The sequence below is a fragment of the Peromyscus leucopus genome, chromosome 4 (genome assembly GCF_004664715.2).
Source record: "Peromyscus leucopus breed LL Stock chromosome 4, UCI_PerLeu_2.1, whole genome shotgun sequence".
Taxonomy (NCBI): Eukaryota; Metazoa; Chordata; class Mammalia; order Rodentia; family Cricetidae; genus Peromyscus; species Peromyscus leucopus.
The window spans coordinates 102,519,953-102,541,480 of record NC_051066.1 but is presented as its reverse complement, the minus strand read 5'-3'; the positions used below and the strand labels follow the sequence as shown (position 1 = coordinate 102,541,480).

Below are 21,528 nucleotides of genomic sequence, written 5' to 3'. Positions count from 1 at the left end.
TTGATGATCTACTTGTTTGAGGAAAACATCAAATATTATTGGCCCTTGCAAATGGGGGAGTGAAGGTTGTTTTTTCTTTCTTTTTCTTATTTTAAAGATTTATTTAATTTTATTATACATACACACATATGGTTTTTTTGTGTGCATGTATGTCTGTGTACCACATGCATGGTCCCTGTAGAGACCAGAAGAGGGAATTAGATCCCCTGTAACTGGAGTTAAGACAGTTGCGAGCCACCACCTGGGTTCTGGGAATCAAAGTCTGGTCATCTGCAAGAGCAGTCAGTGCTCCTAACTGGGGAGACAACTTTCCTGCCCCAGAGTGGAGGCTGTTTCTGTCTTCTACATGGAGTAGGATGTTGAAGGCATCCCCTAATTTTATATTCTGAAGTGGGCTCAGAACCAGGTCTAAGAGAATTCTTCCTTTTTTGTGGTGCTTCCTGGAATCACCAAGGTACTTAAAGTTGATGTCCTGTCCAGTCACATGTCTCTGCTGGTCTCCTAAGATGCCACAAAACATGTGAACCCAATTACCAATTTGACTTGTGTCTTGCGAGTCTTACATTCAACCAGGAACATGGCAGAGTGACTCACTAGCTGTTTTCTAGGTCAGTTCCAAGCTCGTGGTCACATAGCATTTAGCACAAATGAGGTTGAGAAAAAAATAATTAGGGTGATTGTTTGAAGGAGACTCAGCTCATTTGTTCGTCTGAGTACCTTAAATCACATTTCTGGATTTAGTTGGAAGAGCAGAAAATGGGGACAAAAGCCCTCTGGGTTGTGTTTGGGATGATATCCTCTGAGGTGTGAGAAACACATCTCCAGAAGCTTTACCCTCATGTATTTATGTCAAACAATGAATTCTTTATAAGGCCTTCTTAGAAAATTAATGTCTGAGCCAAGAGCTATTGATATTTTGCTTTTCACGAGAAGTGTGTTTTTTGGCTGTTGTTATTTAGCAGATGGTAAGATAAAAATCAATAGTGGGGCCGAGGAGACGGCGCAGTGGGTAGAGGTGTTTGCAGCGCAGGCCTGGTGACCTGAGTTTGATCCCTGGAACCCACATAAGCCTATACAGAGAGAACTGACTCCACAAAGTTGTCCTGTGGCTCCTCACACACACTGTGGCATGTACACACACACACACACACACACACACACACACACACACACACCACACACACACACACACCACATACACAATAATCAACAAAAACTTAAAAGGCAGTAGACCCTCAGCTTTTCTGCAGCACTCAGGGCTCACCCTGCGCAGGTGCGTGGGCCATGGCCTTGGTTGGTCGTTGTCTTTCTTTTGTATCTTCTATACTCCACCTCGATGTTGAAATTTAAGCTATTATTATTATTATTATTTTTGTTATACATTCTTAAGTGATTATCTTGGAGATGGTCTTTTATGGAGACCATTTTACTGAATTCTGATTGGAATCTGGTGGGCCTTTCCCTTTGAAGACTGACTTTTTTTTTTTTTTCCCCAAGAGAGAGTTTCTCTGTGTAGCTTTGTAGCTTTGGATGCGGTCCTGGAACTCGTTCTGTAGATTAGGCTGGCCTCATACTCACAGAAATCCACTTGCTTCTGCCTCTCGAATGCTGGGATTAAAGGTGTGCGCCACCACTGCCTGGTGAAGACTGACATCTTACACTGTAGTAGAGAGAGTCCTTCTGTGCATTTGATCGTTTCTTCCTGTTTATTGTCTATATTCCCTTCTTGGTTTTCTTTTTTTATAATTTCCTTCACCTTGCAATTTTGATATACACTTAAATCAAGTTTTTTTCAGTTTTATTTGTTCTAGTTCATCCAGGGGGCTGGAGAGATGGCTTAACAGTTAAGAGCCTTGGCTGCTCTTGTAGAGGACCTGAATTTGATTCCCAGCACCCATATGGTGGCTTACAACTGTAACTCCAGTTATAGATGACTCTTCTGGCCTCTGCAAACTTCTGCTTGCAGGTGGTACTTGTAAACTCACACAAGTGCATGTGTGCGCACACCCACCCACACAAACAAAACAAAACAAAACAAAACAAAAAAAAAAAACCCAAAAAATTTTCTTCCAGAAACTTTATCTTATTCTCTTTTTCCTTGTTCATATAATTTTTCTCTTGTTTCACTGATATCACGTATTCTTGCATATATTTAAGGCACTAATTAGAATTAATAAAAAAAACCCAGCCCATTCTGCCTCAGCATTGTCTCTTGCCCTTGGATCATACTTTTGAAGTGATAATATAATTTATAATTTAAACCTAGTTCCTTTCACAGCTCCAAACAGAGATATAGGTTTTTTTTTTAAACTCTTTGTTTTTTGTTGGGCCTGCCACCCAGCTCCCAAATAATTACACAGAGACTTATTATTACTTATAAATGATCAGCCTTAGCTTGGCTTGTTTCTAGCCAGCTTTTCTTAAATTATCCCACCTACCTTTTACCTCTGGGCTTTTCCCTTCCCCTATTTGTATACCCTTTCTTACTTCCTACTCTGTGGCTTGCTGTGTAGCTGGGTGGCTGGCCCCTGGTGTCCTCTTTCCTTCTTTCTTTCTTGCTCCTCTTTTCTTCTCCCTTCTTCTCCTATTTATTCTCTCCTGGCAGCCCTGCCTATTTCTCTCTCCTGCCAATAGGCTGTTCAGCTCTTTATTAGACTGATCAGGTGTTTTAAACAGGTTAAGTAACAGCTGCACAGAGTCAAACAAATGCAGCATGAAATAATGCAACACATCTTTGCACCATAAATATCAAGCATAAAAAATACACTAGAATCAAGAAGACACTCTGTTCATGCATCCGATTCAATTCAAAATATTCTCACAGCATCTTAATTTGAAGTGCGTACACATACTTACAATAAATCTTCAACTAATATTCCACAACAAAGAGACACTTTTGAGAATGAAAAGGGACCCTGACAATTACTTTGCAAAGATAATGTTTATGAATGGCACCATTCCTCTGTTTATAAGACACTCTCAATCTTTGTGCTTCCGACTCTGAGAGTTGCCCTGGGCCTCCATGGGATTGACCACTCTTCATTTGATTTGGCTGGAGTTTCCCCCATCTTTTTTTTTCTAGTCATACTGACTCCTTTGGCTTTCTGCTTTGCTCTCTAAGCTTTCTTCAAAATCAATGGCCCTCTCCTAGCCATATTTTTCTTCTTTTGCACATGTTTTCTGTAACTTCATTGAGACATGAGAAGCCAGCCTGGCAGAAGGCACTTGTTTGCCATCTTAAGTTGGGAGCTCCTTTACATCTTTTATTAACATGTGATGACTTACTCCTTTTGGAGCCAGAAAAACTCAGCGACTAGTTATAGAGGTGTGGGATGCTTCTGTAGATCCTATACCCTATGGTGACCACACCCCTTTCATTACTGAAATCATACCTGAAAAGAGCTCAGGAAACAGGAAATATTTAGGTTTCTAAATATTTAAACTTAGGAAAGATTTAGATGTAAATCATTGCATCTCAGAGAAGACATTCCTAATGGGAATTCTTACAGGGAATTTGTCTCTGGCTTCCTCTCCCAGGATGTGATTTTCCTGTCGTACACTGTAGTAATAGGTGGAAGAAAGCTAATTTTTGCAAAAAATAATTCAGGCCTAGTGTAGCCAAGCTAAGAGTAGAGAACTGTAAAGATTTAGAGTCCAAGCCAGGATGTTTTAGAGTTTTATGAAAGATACCAAGATCTTCTGCCAGAATTAATTAACAAAAAGTTAATTCATAAAGACAGTAATCACTAAAGATGCAGACATGAAGATTAAGACTTAATCCCAAGGATTTAGAACCAAAAAGAGGGCTTCCTGGATCTAATCAGTTCTTATGAGGCAAGAGCAACATTTGATCATTTAGGGAGAGCTGGTGGCAATCTATTAGAATACGATTATGGAGGTCAGCGAGATGGCCCAGCCAGTAAAGGTGCTTGTCACACAAACCCGGTGGTCTGAATTTGCTCCCTGGGACCCATGTAAAGGTGAGAGGAGAGGTTAGATTTCACAGAGTTCTCTTCCGACCTCCACACTAGTGCTATGGTGATACAGCTGTCTCCCCACACCATGTATGCACACACAGAGTGATAATAAAATTTCAAACAATTTAGAATGTGGCTATCTGTAGTTCTAGGTGGATAATTCCTTCTTGGTTTGTAGGGTTAAGGTTGTGGTGTTGGAATAAGTACAATTTGGTGCAGAACTACAAATCTGTGCTCCTGGATGTGAACCACACAAATGTGCAATTTGAAAATGACAGTCCTCTGAATGTGCATAATCTAAGCCCAGGCCAATTAACATTTCAATCAGTATATCTGATTTTTTTAATTAGAGGTGAAGCTAATTGATGAGTCTACTGCAGCTTGTTGATGGGCCAGGTTAAATCCTGCCATTTGGAAAGAGTCCTTTGCGTACCCTTGCAGTAATACCCACTACTTTTTTCTTTTTCTTTTTTTTTTTTTATTTTTTATTTTTGGTTTTTCGAGACAGGGTTTCTCTGTGTAGCTTTGCGCCTTTCCTGGAACTCACTTGGTAGCTCAGGCTGGCCTCGAACTCACAGAGATCCACCTGGCTCTGCCTCCCGAGTGCTGGGATTAAAGGCGTGCGCCACCACCGCCCGGCTCCCACTACTTTTTTCTACAGAATTTTTTTTATTAGTTTTGAGTTAAGCTAGTGTTACACAAATTACCTTGTTATTTTAAGTCTCACTGTCCAAGTACCATTTTGAGTTTTGACTCTTTTGTTTGTTGTAGGACAATCATGAAGAAGAAATAGTCAGGCTTTTAGAGTCAGGATTGAAGAGTTTCTTCCAAGTGATTGGTTGGTTGGAAGGCTGCTTCCTGGTAGTATCCACAACAGGAAGGCACACTCCGTGCTTGTGAACTGATGCCACCAGTTTAGCATTGTTTTTATCAGCAGCTAGATGACTCAGGCTGGACTGCAGGAACAACCACAGAGAATCGACTTCCCAGGCAAGAGAGCCATGCAGGTGGATGTTAGGCAAACAATATGTCCCAGGAATGGTAGGAATGGAAATGTAACCCAAAGCACAGTTGTCTTAATTATCAGCAATCTTCAGAGTGACCTTCAGACTGAGGAGCAGTGTCTTGGTGTTTTAGTCAGTGTTCTATTGCTGTGAAGAGACATCATGACCATGGCAACTCTTATGAAAGAATGCATTTAATTGAGACTTGTTACAGTTTCAGAGGTTTAGTCCATTACCATCATGGAGGGGAGCTGCGTGGGGAGGCAGACATGGTGCTGAGAGTAGTGGAGAGTTCTACATCCGGATCTGAAGGCAGAGAGACACTGGGCTTGACTTGAGCATTTGAAACCCCAAAACCCACTCTCAGTGACACACTTCCTCCAACAAGGTCACACTTCCTAACCCCTGTCAAGTAGCATCACCCCTGATAATTAAGCATTTAAATATAGGAGCCTATAGGGGCCATTCTTATTCAAATCACCACAAGTTGGGTGAGCTGTAGGAGAGTTTTTGGGGAAAAGTTTTTACAATCTTTACAGGTGATGTCTGACATGGGTGATGTTAAAGTATGCTTTTCTTCCTCTCTAGCACTCTCACCTTGTTTCGTTTCTCGAAATCACTTCTCTTTTCTGTCCTGTTGCTTAAGAACACGTCTCGTACTGCACACCTACTCACTTTACAACTCTGTCCTTTTTTTGGGAGAACTGTGAGTCAGTTCTTGAGAAATCAAAGGACCCTCAAGTCAGATGGGTAAGTCACTTACCATGCAAGCCCGCTATTGATCTCTGGCAATTACTTTGCAGAATATCCTCATAGCTTTTATTATTTGATCTCAAACCTTTACTATTATTGCAACAGCTTTGTAGTAAACACAAGACAGAGGCATGTCACCTTACTGCAGAAGATGCATGGCCAGTGTTACTGGGCACTGTCTTCTCTTTGACAATTTTAATTTTGGTATTGTCACAAAATCTGGGCCTGTCTATTTATTAATTGTGTACACTGGTGTATACATTCCCTTTCAGAAGAGATCAACCCACTGGCTATGTCTATTGAAGGCTCTTAATCATGTGATGTGGATTTTAGAAATGCTGCCTTTTGGTCTGTGGCCATAAAGCATAGAGTCAGTGGCTTAAATGACCAATTCTATATAATTTTTATTTGCCTGTGTTGTGTTTTGTGGTTTTTTTGTGAAAAGAAAAATCATTTTCAAGGTAAGTTTGGCTTTTAGTGGGTCTTTTTCCTTTAGAAATTACATGAAGTTAAGAGAAAGGTCTTTGTGGAATGAACAGATGAACAAACTAGAGAAATACAGTGTTTTGTTTTATGTATTTCATTAAAGAGATAATGAAAAACATAGCTTTTCATTTTGAGACTGTCTTAACTTTTTAAAATGTGTGTGTGTGTGTGTGTGTGTGTGTGTGCAAGCACATGAATTGTTGTATGTGTGTGCATTCTTGAGTGTAAATGTGGGCACACAATGCCACAGTGCCCATGCAGAGGCCACAGAACAATTACGTGTTGCTCTTCCTTTCACCTGTCTGAGGCAGGGTCTCTGCTGATTTTCATCTGCACACACCAGCCAGTCTGAGAGCCTCCAGGGATTCCGTTTCCACCTCCATCTCCCTGGAGGAGTTTTGGGATTATAGATGCCTATGCTGTGTGTCCATCTTTCACGTGTGTTTGGGGATTCAAATTCAGGTCCTCCTGGTTTTGAAGGTCCTTTTACCTGGCAAATTATTTCCCCAGTCCACTTCCCCAGCCCCACTTAGAACTTTCCAACTGTTGTTCCAACGTTCAGGTTGGATGGAAACTAACACTCTTCAATTTCAAAGTAAAGAACTTAAAATCAAAGTAGTCTCAGTGATGTTTCTTTAACAAGTTATGTTTCTGTGGGTTTAATGTTGAATTTCATATCTGATTTCTCTGTCCTTTAGAAGTCGAGCGGGTGGTGAAAGCCAATGACCGTGACTACAATGAGAAGTTCCAGTATGCGGTGAGTGAACACACAGCACAGTGTGTTGGGGGAGGGTCTTTACTCAGGGCTAGAAGAGGGATCCATGTCTTATAGAACCTCATTATGATGAAAATCTTTCCGTGTTGGCCCACCTTAAAAACGTGGTTCCATGTGCTTTCACACATAGTCCTCTTCTGCTCTAACAGTTTGGTGGGCATGGAAGAATGATAAAATCCATTCTCAAGAATTTATGCTTACATCATTCTGGTGTCCATTTAGATAGTGTAATACGCTGGAAAATATGAAAATGGGCTAGTAAAGTATTGTATTGATTGATGAGAAAGTGAGGGTAGTGGCTGATGATTGATGGGTTGAATTTGGGGTTTTTCTCTAGGTAATTTCTGGGAAATGTGGAAAAGCGTATGCAGGATGAGGTTTCTAAGTGCTGAATGACTCTGTTTACAAAGTGAACAATGAGAACCATCAGTTCAAATGGTTCACACAGGCATTGCCTGAGGAGGGAGAGTTTTGGTCAATGAACACTTTGGTATTTTCTTCCTATTGGTGGGTCACTGGCAGAGAATATAAATGCATGCACGAACATTGCAACTCAATGCCACTGGCCACGTACTGGGGCACCAACAGCTCTTCTTTTATTCTGTGTTACAATCATAATCTGACTTTCTGTGTAGGTTTCGTTTCCCACACAAGGAGTCTGGATTTTGTTTCTGTAACTGCTTTCTCATTGTGAAACAATATATTGAAACTTTAACTTTATTCACCTGTCTTGTAAGAATGATTAAAGCAACTTTGTCTTTGAGGGAAGGGATCCCTCTTTCAAGGTGTTGTGCATAGTTCTTAGAACGGAAGGGAAGGTTTACCTCAGGTAATGAATGCCACTCTGTGTGGTGTGACATATGGTCACCAGCAGACTTGACCTTCACATCCTATATCTGTAGAGGATGGCTCTTTAAAACCTTGACCATAAGATCCCAGTCTGTCTGTCTGTCTCTCTGTGTAGTCCAGAGGACAATTTGTGAGAGCTGGCTGTCTCCCACCTTGAGTGACTCTGGGTAGAACTCAGGATGTCAGGCTTGGGGGTAGGTACCTTTACCTACTGAGCCATCTGGCTAACCCATATGTGTATATTTTAAGACCTTGGGAGAAATTTTGTTATATCTAACTTATTGGGGAGATAATTATTTATTTAAGTACCTAGCTGCATTTATTTGTTTCCCAATGTATAACAAGTACTTTCATTCTGTGAGTATAAGGAAAGCCATGTTTTATAAGATTATACAGCCTTTTCTCTGGTGTCTTTTATGTAGCCTATGAGATATTTCAGTCTTACAAAGATACAGAAGGTAACATGACCCCCATGAGCCCACCACCCAGGCTGATAATGGGCATTAACAGTTTGTCACACAAACTAATAGCATATTGATGATGTAGAGATGGTGTGAACAAAAGCACACAAATGTGTGGCTGTGTTTTCTGTTGGCTTTCCTACGAGCACCAAGGTATTATAACAGGACCCCATGGCAGAGCAGAGTCTATATGACTACCCTGTCTTGGACTGAACCTGCATCAAGGAGAAGCAAAGATCCATCAAGCCTGCGGAGCTAAGAAGTACAACAGAAGTAGACAGTGAAAAGCTGCAAGTGAAGGGGCCCAGGGATTCATCTCTACAGGGCAGCAATATGACTCAGAAGGACCTGGCAAGCTCCTGGCCTTTACTGGGTAGTTCTAGCAGAATGTGAGCCGCAGCTCTCTCAGTCTCATCGAGGTTAATTAAAAGCATCAACTTCATAGAGCCATTGTGAGGACTAAGGCATGACAAAACACAGGGACTATGAATGTAGTATATCTGCACATGTAGGATTTGAACCTATGACTTACCAAATGGAATATCCATTTAAGGTAGGCAACTCCCTATTGTATTTGCTTAGTCTTGCCCGGCTTTAATGGAAGTAGATTTGGAGAGATCAAAACAGATCCCAGGGAAAATGCCATATTCATTGGAGGAGTGATATTCCCACCGAAAGTCTGGAGAGAAAATGGGAATGAACTCAGGACTTTAACGGAACGATGAAAGGAGAAATAGTGAGGAACTCTTGAGTGTGGTAGGAAGAGTGCGGGGGGCTGAACCACGGTTTGAACCCTTTCTCTCAGGACTAGCTTGTGATCTGATTGGTTTATTCCTCCAAGAACCGTGTATTTCATCTACAAATTGTGAGAAACTTTCTAGTAGGGTTGCTTATGGAAGGATTAGATCAGATTATTTTAGCAAAATATTTGATAACAGTAACAACAGCAGGTGCTTCACGTGTGCCGGCCTTAATTATGGATTTTCTCTTAAACCTAACAGAGCTGTGGGCAGGCTCCACAATGGGTGTGGGGTTCCTACGAGGCATGGGTGGGGTATGCTATTTGCTACAGCGGTGTAAGAGGATGCGGAGAAACTCATTAGCCTTGTGAGCTGTGTACAGAAGATACCATGTTCACAATGAACAATGCGAGACCCTGAAAGCACAGAAGTCATTGATAAACTGCAGGTGATGCAGTTGTGGGGGAGGGGCGGGTGTCCCATGACCAGAGCACCGTGCAGCTGTGGAGTGGAGTTTCCTTCCCAGATGAGCCAGTCTGAAAGAACGCCAACTCATGGAGGTACTTAGCAGCTTCCTGTTCTGTGCAAGGCACCACCAGAGGCAGGGCGTTTTCCTTCAGCCTCCCTGTGGATTGTGATAGACACACGGTTAATAGTGAGAGCAAGAAAGGCAACAACGGTAATAATGACAGTTCAAACTCATGGTGCTTCCCAAACGCAAGTTACTGTTCTAGGCATATTACTAAACTACCCGTACTGACACATGTGATCTTCCAGCAACAAGCACTTTTATTATCCCGTTTTCTGTAAGAAGACATTGAAGCATGGAATAGTCCATTTCAGTGACTTTTGCAAACTTCCACAGTTAGATAAAATCCGCCAGTCCTGCTGCATGTTGGGCGATTGGTATTGTACCTCAGTCTTCTAGACCCCCCTCCCCCCACAACGCGCTTCCCCAATTCCACGTCTATAATTCTGTCCATGATAACTAGTCAGTCTTCTGAACGGTCCCAGAAAACAGAAAAACAAGTGCAATAAACTAAAACCAACCCCTCTTCTTACACAATTGAACATTTTTAACATTCACATATTTTAAATATTTATTATGTTGTATTCATTTATTTATTTATTTGTGGGGAGAAGGGCACATGCACATGCGGAAGTCAGAAGATAATTTGCAGAAATCATTTCTCTTCTTCCAGCACGTGGCTCCCCTGGGTGACACTCAGGCTGTCAGGCATAGTCCCTTAAGTTGTTTTTATTTTATTTTATTAAAAAGTAGGGTTGACTTTTTTTTTTTGAGACAGAGTCTCATAATGTCAACATGGGCATGTTAAAAAAATATTTTTGGAAGGTTCTGGGCATTGAAGTTGGATCCATGATTAAACTCACTAGTAGAGGCAGTACTCTACTTACTGAGAGCTATGTCCACAATCCGATTAGCCAAATTTTTATGCTTTAAAGACAAAGGAAGATAGAGGGCTATACATTTTACAAAACAAGGCGTGGCCACATTTTAGATCTGTACGTGTGACTGGGGGAGAAAAAATCATCTAAAACTCAGAAAGATGCAAAGCCATGAGCATTAAGCCTGCCTAGGCAAGCTTTACTCACTGAAGGTTGAAGGATAATATTTCAACAGAGCAGGAGCCTTTGTTCATCAACAAACTGTAAACTACAAAGCTCATACCAAGACACAGCCCAGGCCTAGAAAGCAATTACAAGTACCTTTGAGAGTCAGCGGTCTAGAATATGAACAAAATGACAAGGTTAATGATTCCAACTTTGATTCACTGGTAAATCAGATGTGACGTCGTGAGAATGGAAAGGTGGGAAATGTAAAAATCACTTGAGAAGTTTCAGATAACCAAGAAACCCAGAACAAAGTAGGATTGGAGGGTGGAGGGGGAGAGTGCCAAGGGTGAGAATTTTTATTCTCATTGGAAGAGAGTACAAAGTGTTCTTGATTAATAGCAGGAATGAATAATAGAAAGGGTGAAAACAGTTCTATTAAAATTGGTTGGTTGTCCAGATGGCTCAGTGGGTAAAGGTGCTTGCTGCTGAGCCTGACAGCCTGAAGTGTCACCCTGGGGAGCCACGTGCTAGAAGAAGAGAAATGATTTCTGCAAATTATCTTCTGACTTCCGCATGGGCATGTGCCCTTCTCCCCACAAATAATAAATAAATAAATGAATACAACATAATAAATATTTAAAATATGTGAATGTTAAAAATGTTCAATTGTGTAAGTTTTCCAAACAGTCAGAAACTTAAAGTGGATGGTAGAAATAAAGAAAACACTTGTAGTTGTATTAAAATGTGATGTTGGGGCCTGGAGAGGTGACTCCGTGGTTAGGAGCATTTGCTGCTATTCCAGAGGACACAAGTTTAGGTCCCAGCACCCACACGTAGCTCACTAGAGCCTATAGCTCCTGCTCTAGGATATCTGCCACCAGAACTATCTGCACACAAGGCAGACATTCACACACACACACACACACACACACACACACACACACACACAAATAATAAAAAATAAGGTGATGTGGTGTTTTATGTATCTCTTAAAATGTTATTTTTATTAAAATATAACAATTACACATATTAATTGCATGCAATATGATGTTCTCATTGTGTCAATACTATATAATGATCTAATCAGTATAGTTAGCATATCTGCCACCTTAAAATTTTATCCTTTCTCTATGGGTCCACTGTCCTTCTCTGTGTGTGACTCAGTGCACCTCTGCAAGCCCACATGCCATGCCTGTGTTTCTCTGGGACCAACTCTGAACAGATACATGAGCCACTGTACTCTTTTGACAGAGATAAAAATGATGTTCCAAGTTCAGTGTTCCTGGCATGCCTGCTCTCTCCCTAGCAACGTGTATGCTTGTTGTTTTACCTACTCTTCAAAGAATGTGTGAGACAGTGTCCAAACAGAACACAAAGCCCAAAGGGAGTAAGAATATGTGAGGGAACTATTATTGGTGGGGTATTTTGAAGTGACCACGAAACACAAATGGAAGGTGCCTGTCTGCTTACACGAGCAGTGTCTTCCAGGCCGCTGGGATTATCCAACAAGGGGATACAGATTCTGCTTCCCACCTTCCAAGAGCACATGCATTCTGTGCAGGAAGAGAAGACCAGCACATCAGCACAAGCTTGATAGTGAGAATGAAAAGGAGATGCTAAGTTTTAGTTGTGGTGCATGGCTTACAATGTCAGGGAGAGGAGAACTCAAGGTTAGTGAAAATTTTGGAGGAAGTTTTGATAGAGGAGAAGGGAAACAGTCCCAGGCTTGTGTGCTTATTTGGACTGCCAGTGTTGGGAAGGACCATGCTGAGCAAGGGTCAAGTGTGCCACGTGAAGTCACTGTGGTTCAGGTAGGTGCCATGTCATTGCTTGAAGCAGAGTGGGATGCTGGGCATGGTGATGCATGTCTATTGTCCCAGCCCCTGAGGGCTGAGGCAGGATTGCTGCAAATGCAAGGGCAGCCCCTGTGCTTTGCATATGAGTGACAGGCTCCTAGGAGCCGGGCAGACACAAAATAAAACAGGATTGTAGTTGGCCTACTTATTAGATAGACTGGAGGAATACCCACATGGAAATGCCTGCTTAGTACTGAACAGAACCTGGGTGTGGTGAGAGTTGTAGATTTAGGAACGTCTGCATAGGAGGAGGTATGCGGTGTTGAAAGAAGAGTGGACGCTGTTGGGAGGGATGGCTGACTCTGCAGTGAGGGGCAGACGAGACAGCAGAAGGAGGCAGCCTGAGAAGGGAAGGGGAGCGATGACTGAGGAGGACAGAGGACAGAGGGAGTGAGATGGACGCTCGGGGAAGGGAACGTCTCAGGAAATGGGTGGCTAATTGGTTCGAAAGGTGGGTGCAGGGGATTGAGAACCATGAAAAAACACTGTTGATCCTAAGTAGCTTGAGACCTTGAGAAAGTGGTTTTAATCCCACCGCCACGCACTTTTACAGTGTTAGGCTATACATGATGCACAAAATATTGTTTTCAAATTCCGATACCTTACTTTCAAACTCATCACTGATGTTAGGGTTTACTTTATATTGCTCAGACATAGGTTATTACCCTGAAGGTATAGCAACTTCCCCTACATATCATTTGTATGAATAATTGGCCAGAAAGTAAACATTGAGATGCAACTTTACAGGACCAAATGCTCAGATTAGTATATAAACCCAGCATGTGCAGTGTTAACAAATATCAGCAACATTAAAATTAATATAAAATCATACCTAGTTCTATATACACAGGAAATGTCACAGACCTGAATCATGGTATGATAAGATCCAAGAGATCCTGATGGCCAACACAACACGCCAAGCATGTAGTTGCAGTACTAAACACAAACTTGGTTGCATTGGCAGAGATCTTGAAGGCATACATACAAAATTCACATTATTCCAACTGATTGGCAGATCTCTCAAAGCACACACAATCACTCAGAGCCGTGGTTCTCAACCTTCCTAATGCTGCAACTTTTTAATACAGTTCCTCATGTTGCCGTGACCCCCAACCATAAAATTTTTTGTTGCTACTTCATAACTGTAATTTTTCTACTGTTGTGAAACATATTGTAAATGTCTGTGTTTTCCGATGGTCTTAGGTGACCCTGTGAAAGTGTCATTAACCCCCGACAGGGGTCTTGACGCACAGGTTGCCACCGACACAGGGGCTCATGGTCTGATTGAACCTTATGACCTGGGTCAAGACTGACTGATAGAGCCTGACTAGCATAGTTTGGTCATCTACAGGAAATGCTACTCTTATGATTAGCAATTATATTCGGATTCTACTTGCCAAGACTGTCTCAGTCCCCGTGATGTGTCATGTATAAAGAGACCATCTGGCCCCTCCCACTGACAGCCACTGGGCAGTTGTGCTGAGGATCTGTAGTGAATTGAAACCATGTAGCATAACCTGCTCTGCCTGGCCCCTTGTGGTGTGGAGAGGCAGACTTCAGGCTGTGTTAGCCATGAATCACCTGTTCCGTAAAGTAATATTTTTGACTGAAGTTACTTACTTTTTATATGTAAGTGCTGATATAGAGTGGCTATTGTCACTGCTGTGACTAAATAAATATCTAAAAGATGACCTAAGAGAGAAAAGCTTTATTTTGGCTCATTGTTTTAGAAACCCTAAATGTGAAATGTTGTACAATTGGGATTAGAAGAATTAAGATCGGGGATCCCTGATGATAGAATTTTGGAGCCCTGTTACAATTTGACTGTTTCGAATTGTGTTTCTGCTAAGACTTAACCAATGAACAGATGCAAGAGGAAGAAAATTGACTGCTCAGTGAAGAGAACCACAATCCAGTTTCCTTTGTCGTCAGTATCTGATTAAACAGGACCATAAATTACCATATGGACCAAGTGGGGCAATTTCAGTAACAACTTCGAAGCTAACAGAAAACCACTATTTCCAACCGTCACCAAGTGGTTTTTAATCTCATTTTTGAAGTTTTACTTATTAGCCCAAATAGTATGGTTCTATGATAAGATTGCTAAAATCACAGTAACCATCATATCTTACATTTTGTAGGTTGAAGACTAATCAAATTATCCATGCAAAAAATATAGAATCCAATTCATGTCCACTATTATAAAACCAATACTTAGATTTTTGTTGTATTTTTCATGTGACTATATTTCTTCTTTTTTGAAATATAAAAGTTGTAAATATTTATGGCAAAAATATTTTGAAATATGTTTAAATTGTGGAATGGTTAAGTCAAGTTAATTAACATATATATATATATACCTGGCTTAATATACTTACTGTTTTGTGGTAAGAACACTGAAAAATCTACTTTAAAAAGTTATTATTGTTGCTTTTCTTTTTTGAGACAATGTCTTCTTCTATAGCTCAGGCTAGCCTGGAACTCACTGTGCAGACCAGGTTGGCCTGAAACTCACAGCCATTCTCTTGCCTCAGCTTTCCAGTACTGAGCTTATAGAAGTGAGCTAATTCCCGACACCCACCCCAGTATAATCTATGTTCATGGACAAAAAAAAGCTATTTAGGAATTAAAGTTCAGTTTTAATTCTTTACAAATGGGCTTGTTTGGAGCTATTCATGTGTGTATGTGTCTTTGTGTGACATGACTGTTATATGACACAGTCGTTGAGAGTGTGGAGCACCCCAAGAATGTTCTGGCTTGACTACTGGGAAGTTCTTTGAGGAAATAAGTTCAGTACAGCAAATGACTGGCACATCTGTGTTGGTGATGGTACCCTAGACCAGTTGTCTCCAGTGGCCCTGACTGCTCTGGCTTCATCTATGCCTTCCTGGTTGGAAACTTGTTGTGAGTCCAGCTGTAGACTGTGTGTAGACAGGTGTGGTAGAGATATGTAGAAGAGGTGACATCATTCCATGCCAATTATCTGAAAGTACTGGGGACTGAGACTTTGTTTTTAGTCATGAGCATTTGTATGTGGGTCCGTGCACATGGATGCATGTGCCTGCAGAATCTAGCAGACGTTATTGGATCATCTGGGGCTGGAGTTATAGGTGTTGTGAACTGCCCTGCACAGGTCCTGGGAACCAAGCTCAGGCCCTCTGCAAGAACAGTACACCATCATAACTGCTGAGCTATCGCTCCAGTTCAGAAGATTGTTTATATAAAATGGAAAAACTGACTGGATTATCCAGTAATGTCAAGTAGAAGCTTAGTGTGGAATTATTTTTTAAAATGTTCCCAGCTAACTCTCCATACAGAATTCTAACTATATGTCTAGTTGTGTTCCTAACCTTTAGAAGAGAGGAAGTCACTACCTCCCCAAACACTTCACTGTCTTTGGATAAGGTATTTAACTGATGTGCACATCCACTGTGCTCAATGCCAGGCTTTATAAGGACGTTTTCATACAAGTATATAGCATATGTTGGCTGTGTTTCCTGCCAGGCTTCTTCCTCTTCTCTCTCTCATAATCCCTCTTGTTAGTCTCCTTCCCTCCCTGGACAGTCACTTCTACTTTCATGACACATATGTGGATGGTTTTGTATGTCTATATAAACTGTTGGATTCACAAATGATGGAGAATATAGCATATAATGTTTGTCTGAGTCTGTCTTAATTCATGTAATGTGGTAATGCCCAATTCCATTCATTTTCCTGGAAACAACTTCAGTTCTTTTGAGACAAGGTCTCACCAGGTAGCCTTGGCTGGCCTGGAACTCACTGTTTTAGATTAGGCTGTTTTAGGCTACCTTGGATTAGCCTGGCCTAGAAGTTACTATGTAGACCAGGTTGACTTAGAACTCATTATATAGACTAGGCTGGTCTTGAACTTGTACCATTCATGCTGTCTCCAATGACATGTGTGTGCCACCACACTCAGCAGGATAGATTCATTACTTTCTATTAGTTGAGACAAATCGGAGGCCAAAGCAGAACAAATATTGCTCTTATTTCACCCAGCAACCCTTCTGATACTTGTGAATAAATGGTCAAACCTGAGCTCTAGAATCATCGCCTGGAATTCCATTTCTTTTGCTTTTCTGTAACTGTTTGTGGTGAAGTGTTTCAGAGTTAAGCACAATATTCTAGATGCTATTTGACTAGCTTGATGCAGAAGAGAAAGTGTTACTGTAGTGGAAGTATTAATGAATGAGAGACAGTACCACCTTTTAGGAGATTGTCAACAATGACTCCCACTTCTATTGCTAGTGACAAGGACTGACTCTCTTTGTCATTAAGTCTCTTTTACTATTGTGTCATACTGAGCATAACTTCTGTGTCTCCATCAGTATCTAAACTAATGACCCAATTGAATCAGCAACTTTGTGGGTGGAGTCTAGGCATTTTTAAAAGCTCCCCAGGATTCCAATTGTCAATCACGGTTAGGGATCACTGGTCTAGAACTCAGGAGATGGTTTAATGGGTAAGGTGCTTGACACACACACACACACACACACACACACACACACACACACACACACACACACGGAATGTAGTTTAGATCTAAGGACTCACATAAATGATGGGCACACATGGCTTACCTATAAGCCCAGTGTTTGAGAGTTAGGGACAGGGTATCCATGAAACATGCTGGCTAGCTAGACTAGCCAAACTGGTGAACTCTGGGTTCAAGTGAGAGATATATAAGTTGGGGAGCAATGGAGGAAGATACCCAATGTCACCCTCCAGTCTCTACACCACAGACACACTTGTATGCATGTTTGTTCACACACAGTCACCCACATACATGTGAACAGGCATACATATATGCATGCTTACCACACATATATGCATAAACAGGAATCACCGATCTAAGTTAGGATTAACAATATTGAGCACAACACTGTTAGACAGCTATGTGCTTCTCACCAGTAGATATCTCCTTACAGAATGCTCATGATCCATTAATCAGTTCATCTTGTTTACTTACAAATTTTAATTTCTATAGTTTACTGACTGTCAACATTCTGGCATTTGTGTAATTAGATTGTAATATTATTGCTTTTTTGTCATAGTAAGATATATTTTTTAGAAAATAAACATTATTGAGGTGGACCTGGTTGCATAGGTTTATAATCACTCAGGAGAGTGACACAGAGTCACCAGTCAAGACTGAGAACTTTGCTCAGAGGCACAGTGCTTGCACTGGCCACCACTCCAGACAGACGGAGAAAACTTTTTCAAAAGCAGAACTGAGTTCAGAGATCTCTGTTTCACTCCTTCACCCACTGCAGGGCCACTGGTGAGCCTTAGTGGGAGCGACACAGAGTACGTAATCTACTGTGCCCACAAATGCCTCCAGGGGCTGTTCTCCTAAACATAGCAGCCTCTCTGGATTCTTCCTCTTGAGAAACAATAAACGTGTGTGTGTGTGTGTGTGTGTGTGTGTGTGTGTGTGTGTGTGTGTGTATGAACTTTCTAATTCTTACCACAGTTAGAGTAAGTTGGGCAAAGACAGAGAAGGGAATACACCAGAGGAGATGATATGAAGGACATAAGATGAGGTGGGAAAGGTTTGGCAATGGCAGCCGATAGTCCTTTGTTTGTTCATTCATTCAGGAGCCAGTGAGGCAGATTTAGTTGGTTTTGTCCTAAAGCAGTTTTGTGCACTGGTTGTTATTCTTAGCTGGGCTCCCAGTGAGGCTTAGCTGGATGGTCAGCTTTTTATTTTTTGAGACAGTTTTTCTGTGCAGCCCTAGCTAGGCTGTCTTGGAACTTGCTCTGTAGATCAGGCTGACCTTGAACTCACAAAGTTCTGCCTGCCTCTGCTTCCCTAGCACTGGGATTAAAAGCAGATCCCACCATACCCAGCTTGGATAGTAAGCTATTAAATAAACCAACTCCTATGGTTCCTTGCTCTGGAGCCTGGCATGTGGACTTGCTCTTATGGATGCTACCCTTCTGCAAATTGGTTCAGTGTCTTACAGTGTTTGATCACACCGGATTCCATACAGACTCTAGGAATGCTGCTGGTCTGCTTCAGCACTTACCCCAGGTTCCTGCTCATCTCTCCTTGGATCTCTCTGTTAGCTCCTGCAGAAGATAACGGGCTGTTTTCATGCATGTCCTTAGGGAGTCTTATTGTCGGTCCTGAAGCAAGGTTGGGGCAGTGTTTATTTAACTCAGACCATCTTGTCTAGCCTCAACATTTGGTGAAAATTCATTAAACCTTTTGTACATGTTGTGATCACAAAATGTTGAAGAATGACATCTTATTATAAATTGTTGTTATATTATTATTTTAATGGCACAAAGATACCTTGAAGTCTTCTGAACCCCCGACCCATCACCAACCTAGAGACCTCTCTGCTCTTGTTGCTGACCCTGTCCTCTGTTCCTTCCCTCTCAGCACCTCGTTCCCAGACAAAATCCACCCAACAAAGACACAAAGGCAGGTGTTGTGAATTTGTGTGGATTTGGATTTATTGCCTAATTCTGCCTGTGAAGGGAATGTAGATCGGAAAGATTGGGACTGTTGCAGGAGCCGGGAGAGCGGGGGTGGAACCTCAGTGTAGCAGGGACTTCCTTCAGGTCCCCAATTGCAACCTTTGAGCGTGCCACTTGAGGCTGCATTATTAATGTAGAACCCTGATGTAAGAAGAGTCCTGGGAAGGATTACTATTCTGGAATATTCTTTATGTGTGCCCCTCCTTGTTAACCAGGCTCTTCCACTGTGCCTTTGTTATTGTCATAGACTCTGAGATCCTGAAGTTTGGCTCAGTTCCCAGACTGCACAGTCGTGTGAGTGTGACCTGTTTAGTTCTAATAAACATTCTATGGACTTTGTGCGCTAAGGCCTCCCTGTAGTTAAGGAAATGAGCTTGACCAACTAGCTTTAATGTCAGCTCAAAGCGATGCCCTCTTTGCTCCTAGAGGGCTCTGAAGCTCTGAGATGGGTTGTCTCTAGCAGGCTGGATGTGTAAGGAGCGGGCACAGAAGGTGACAGAGTATTAGCGGTGCTCCCAGACAGCCCCGCCCAAGTACTGTCCTGCTTTGTTTTCTATTCTCTTGAACCTCGCCCCTTTATAACTTAGGAGGAATGTTTAAGTCCCCTTTCAAATATCACAAAAGAGAAGTTAACATTACATTTGTCCTAAGTGTCTAAACATCCCAGACAAACAAACAAACCAAAAAAGGTAGTGTTATTAAATTAACCTCAGAGGAGAGTTTAATTTGTTCCCCTGGTAATTGTCCAAATTAGTCCTTTGTAGATACACCATCATTCGTAGGATGTTTGCTAGTTCTAGAACAGTCTTTCAGATGCTGAGACACTAAACCAAGGCCTGAGGGTGGAGAAGAGAAGATGGCTGGGACAGCTGCCTGGCAGATTTGCTTTGGAAGAGACTGAGGCCCGGGGGCTCTTCTTGCCCTTGCTTCTGAGGTTAGATGGGAAATGGGCTCCGAGAGCAGCTTGGTGACACACTCCGATTCAGGCTGAAAGTGACTGCTCAGGCTGATTGAATTAATCTGAACCTCTCACTGTACCACAAGGATCAGAGGACGCTTTCCCAGGAGGCAGCCTAGGGATTCCACTTCTGATTCACCTGCACAAACACAGCGTTTTTAACACAGGACTCTCTGAAACGTTGCTTTTGGCGGCAGTCCTCAGAATTGCCCTTAGCCTCCAGTTTCCTTATTATAAGATGGTATGGAGAAATTCATGGCTCCTGGAGGTTCCGAGGACTGTGGACTGTGCCAGGCATGTGGAAGGTGACAGCACCTATTGGCTGTAGAGGAACTATCACCCCGAAAACTGCATGCTCTCCCATCCCGGCCATGCTCAATCCTTTTCATCATAACAGTGATTGTTCAGCCATCCTCAAAGTGAGCATAATCTCTACTTGTGAAAAGAAAGTGTAATTGTGAGTATATCCACACACGTATGTATAAGTGTTTTCACTGTAGATACAGTATATGTGTATGCACACGCACACACACACAGAAGTATACATGTGTATGTATCACATTCATACATATATGCACATTTGTATATACACATATAAATACTTGTATACATATATACATATATGTATAATTTTCACCATAGACCCAAATCTGTAGTGAACATAAACATACACCTATAATAAAGAAAATCTGCATTAAGTATTAGTTATCACAACTTTAAGTTTTTAGTTAAAATAGACCTAAAAGTTTTTTTATTTTTATTTTTAGCTAACACAAGGGATTCTTTTGGGCACCTCTGTGGGAGATGGGTACCCCTGGCATCAGGTGCTCCACAGTCTCATCAGGATAGTCTTTCAAAATACATAATTTTTATTAATTTGGGCATTTTATACTGTGGGTTTTGATCGATTTTACCTTCCACTCCTAGCTCCTCCCAGATCTGGTCCTACCTCCCCAGCCTTCCCAACCTCATGGCCTCTCTCCTGCCCCACAGGGTCATTTCGAGGTTGTGTTAACTGGGAAAGTCATACATGAAGGCCTGCTAAGGGGAAGCCCGGTACTTCTGCTCCGTCACGTACCGTTTGCACTTAGTGTTTGCCACCTTCTTAAATGATGTCACCAGTTTACAAGCTTGTTTTCTGTGTATTCCCGCCTTTCTCCCCCACAGTTAAAGTGCAGGCTTACTCGTGTGCGTGTACAGACTTTTTCCATCCATATCTGCAGTCCTGGCTCAATGACATGATGCGGACACATAGGAGGCCCTTTGCAAGCACGAGCTGAATGAATGAGTGACTGTGAGGGGTAACATGCCCTCTGCTCCTTCTCTCTACAAAAACATGTTTTGCGCATAGCTGGGATCCTGGCTGAGGAGGATGCTGAGATGTTGCTGGTAGATGTCATGTTTAGCCACCTCTGTATACAGCCTCTTCTGCAGCGTTCACTGGTGCGTGCTCATCGCTATTTCTCCCAATTCAGAGCCCCATGGAATCGCACCAGGCAGCATTTAGCTAATATGGAGGAGCCTGGTATCAGAGAGGCAGGTGCCAGGCCTGACTGCGCTGCCCATGTGTCCCACACACGCATTCTT

General features: G+C 41.9%; 1 protein-coding gene across 1 annotated transcript in view; it reads left to right on the top strand.

Annotated features, from left to right (window-relative positions):
• The window catches only part of Atp8b4 (ATPase phospholipid transporting 8B4 (putative)), a 203,801-nt gene that overhangs the window by 24,267 nt on the left and 158,006 nt on the right, over positions 1-21,528 (top strand). The window contains 1 exon segment of the mRNA XM_028892728.2: positions 6,919-6,977. Within this exon segment, the coding sequence (XP_028748561.1) occupies positions 6,919-6,977 (59 nt within the window).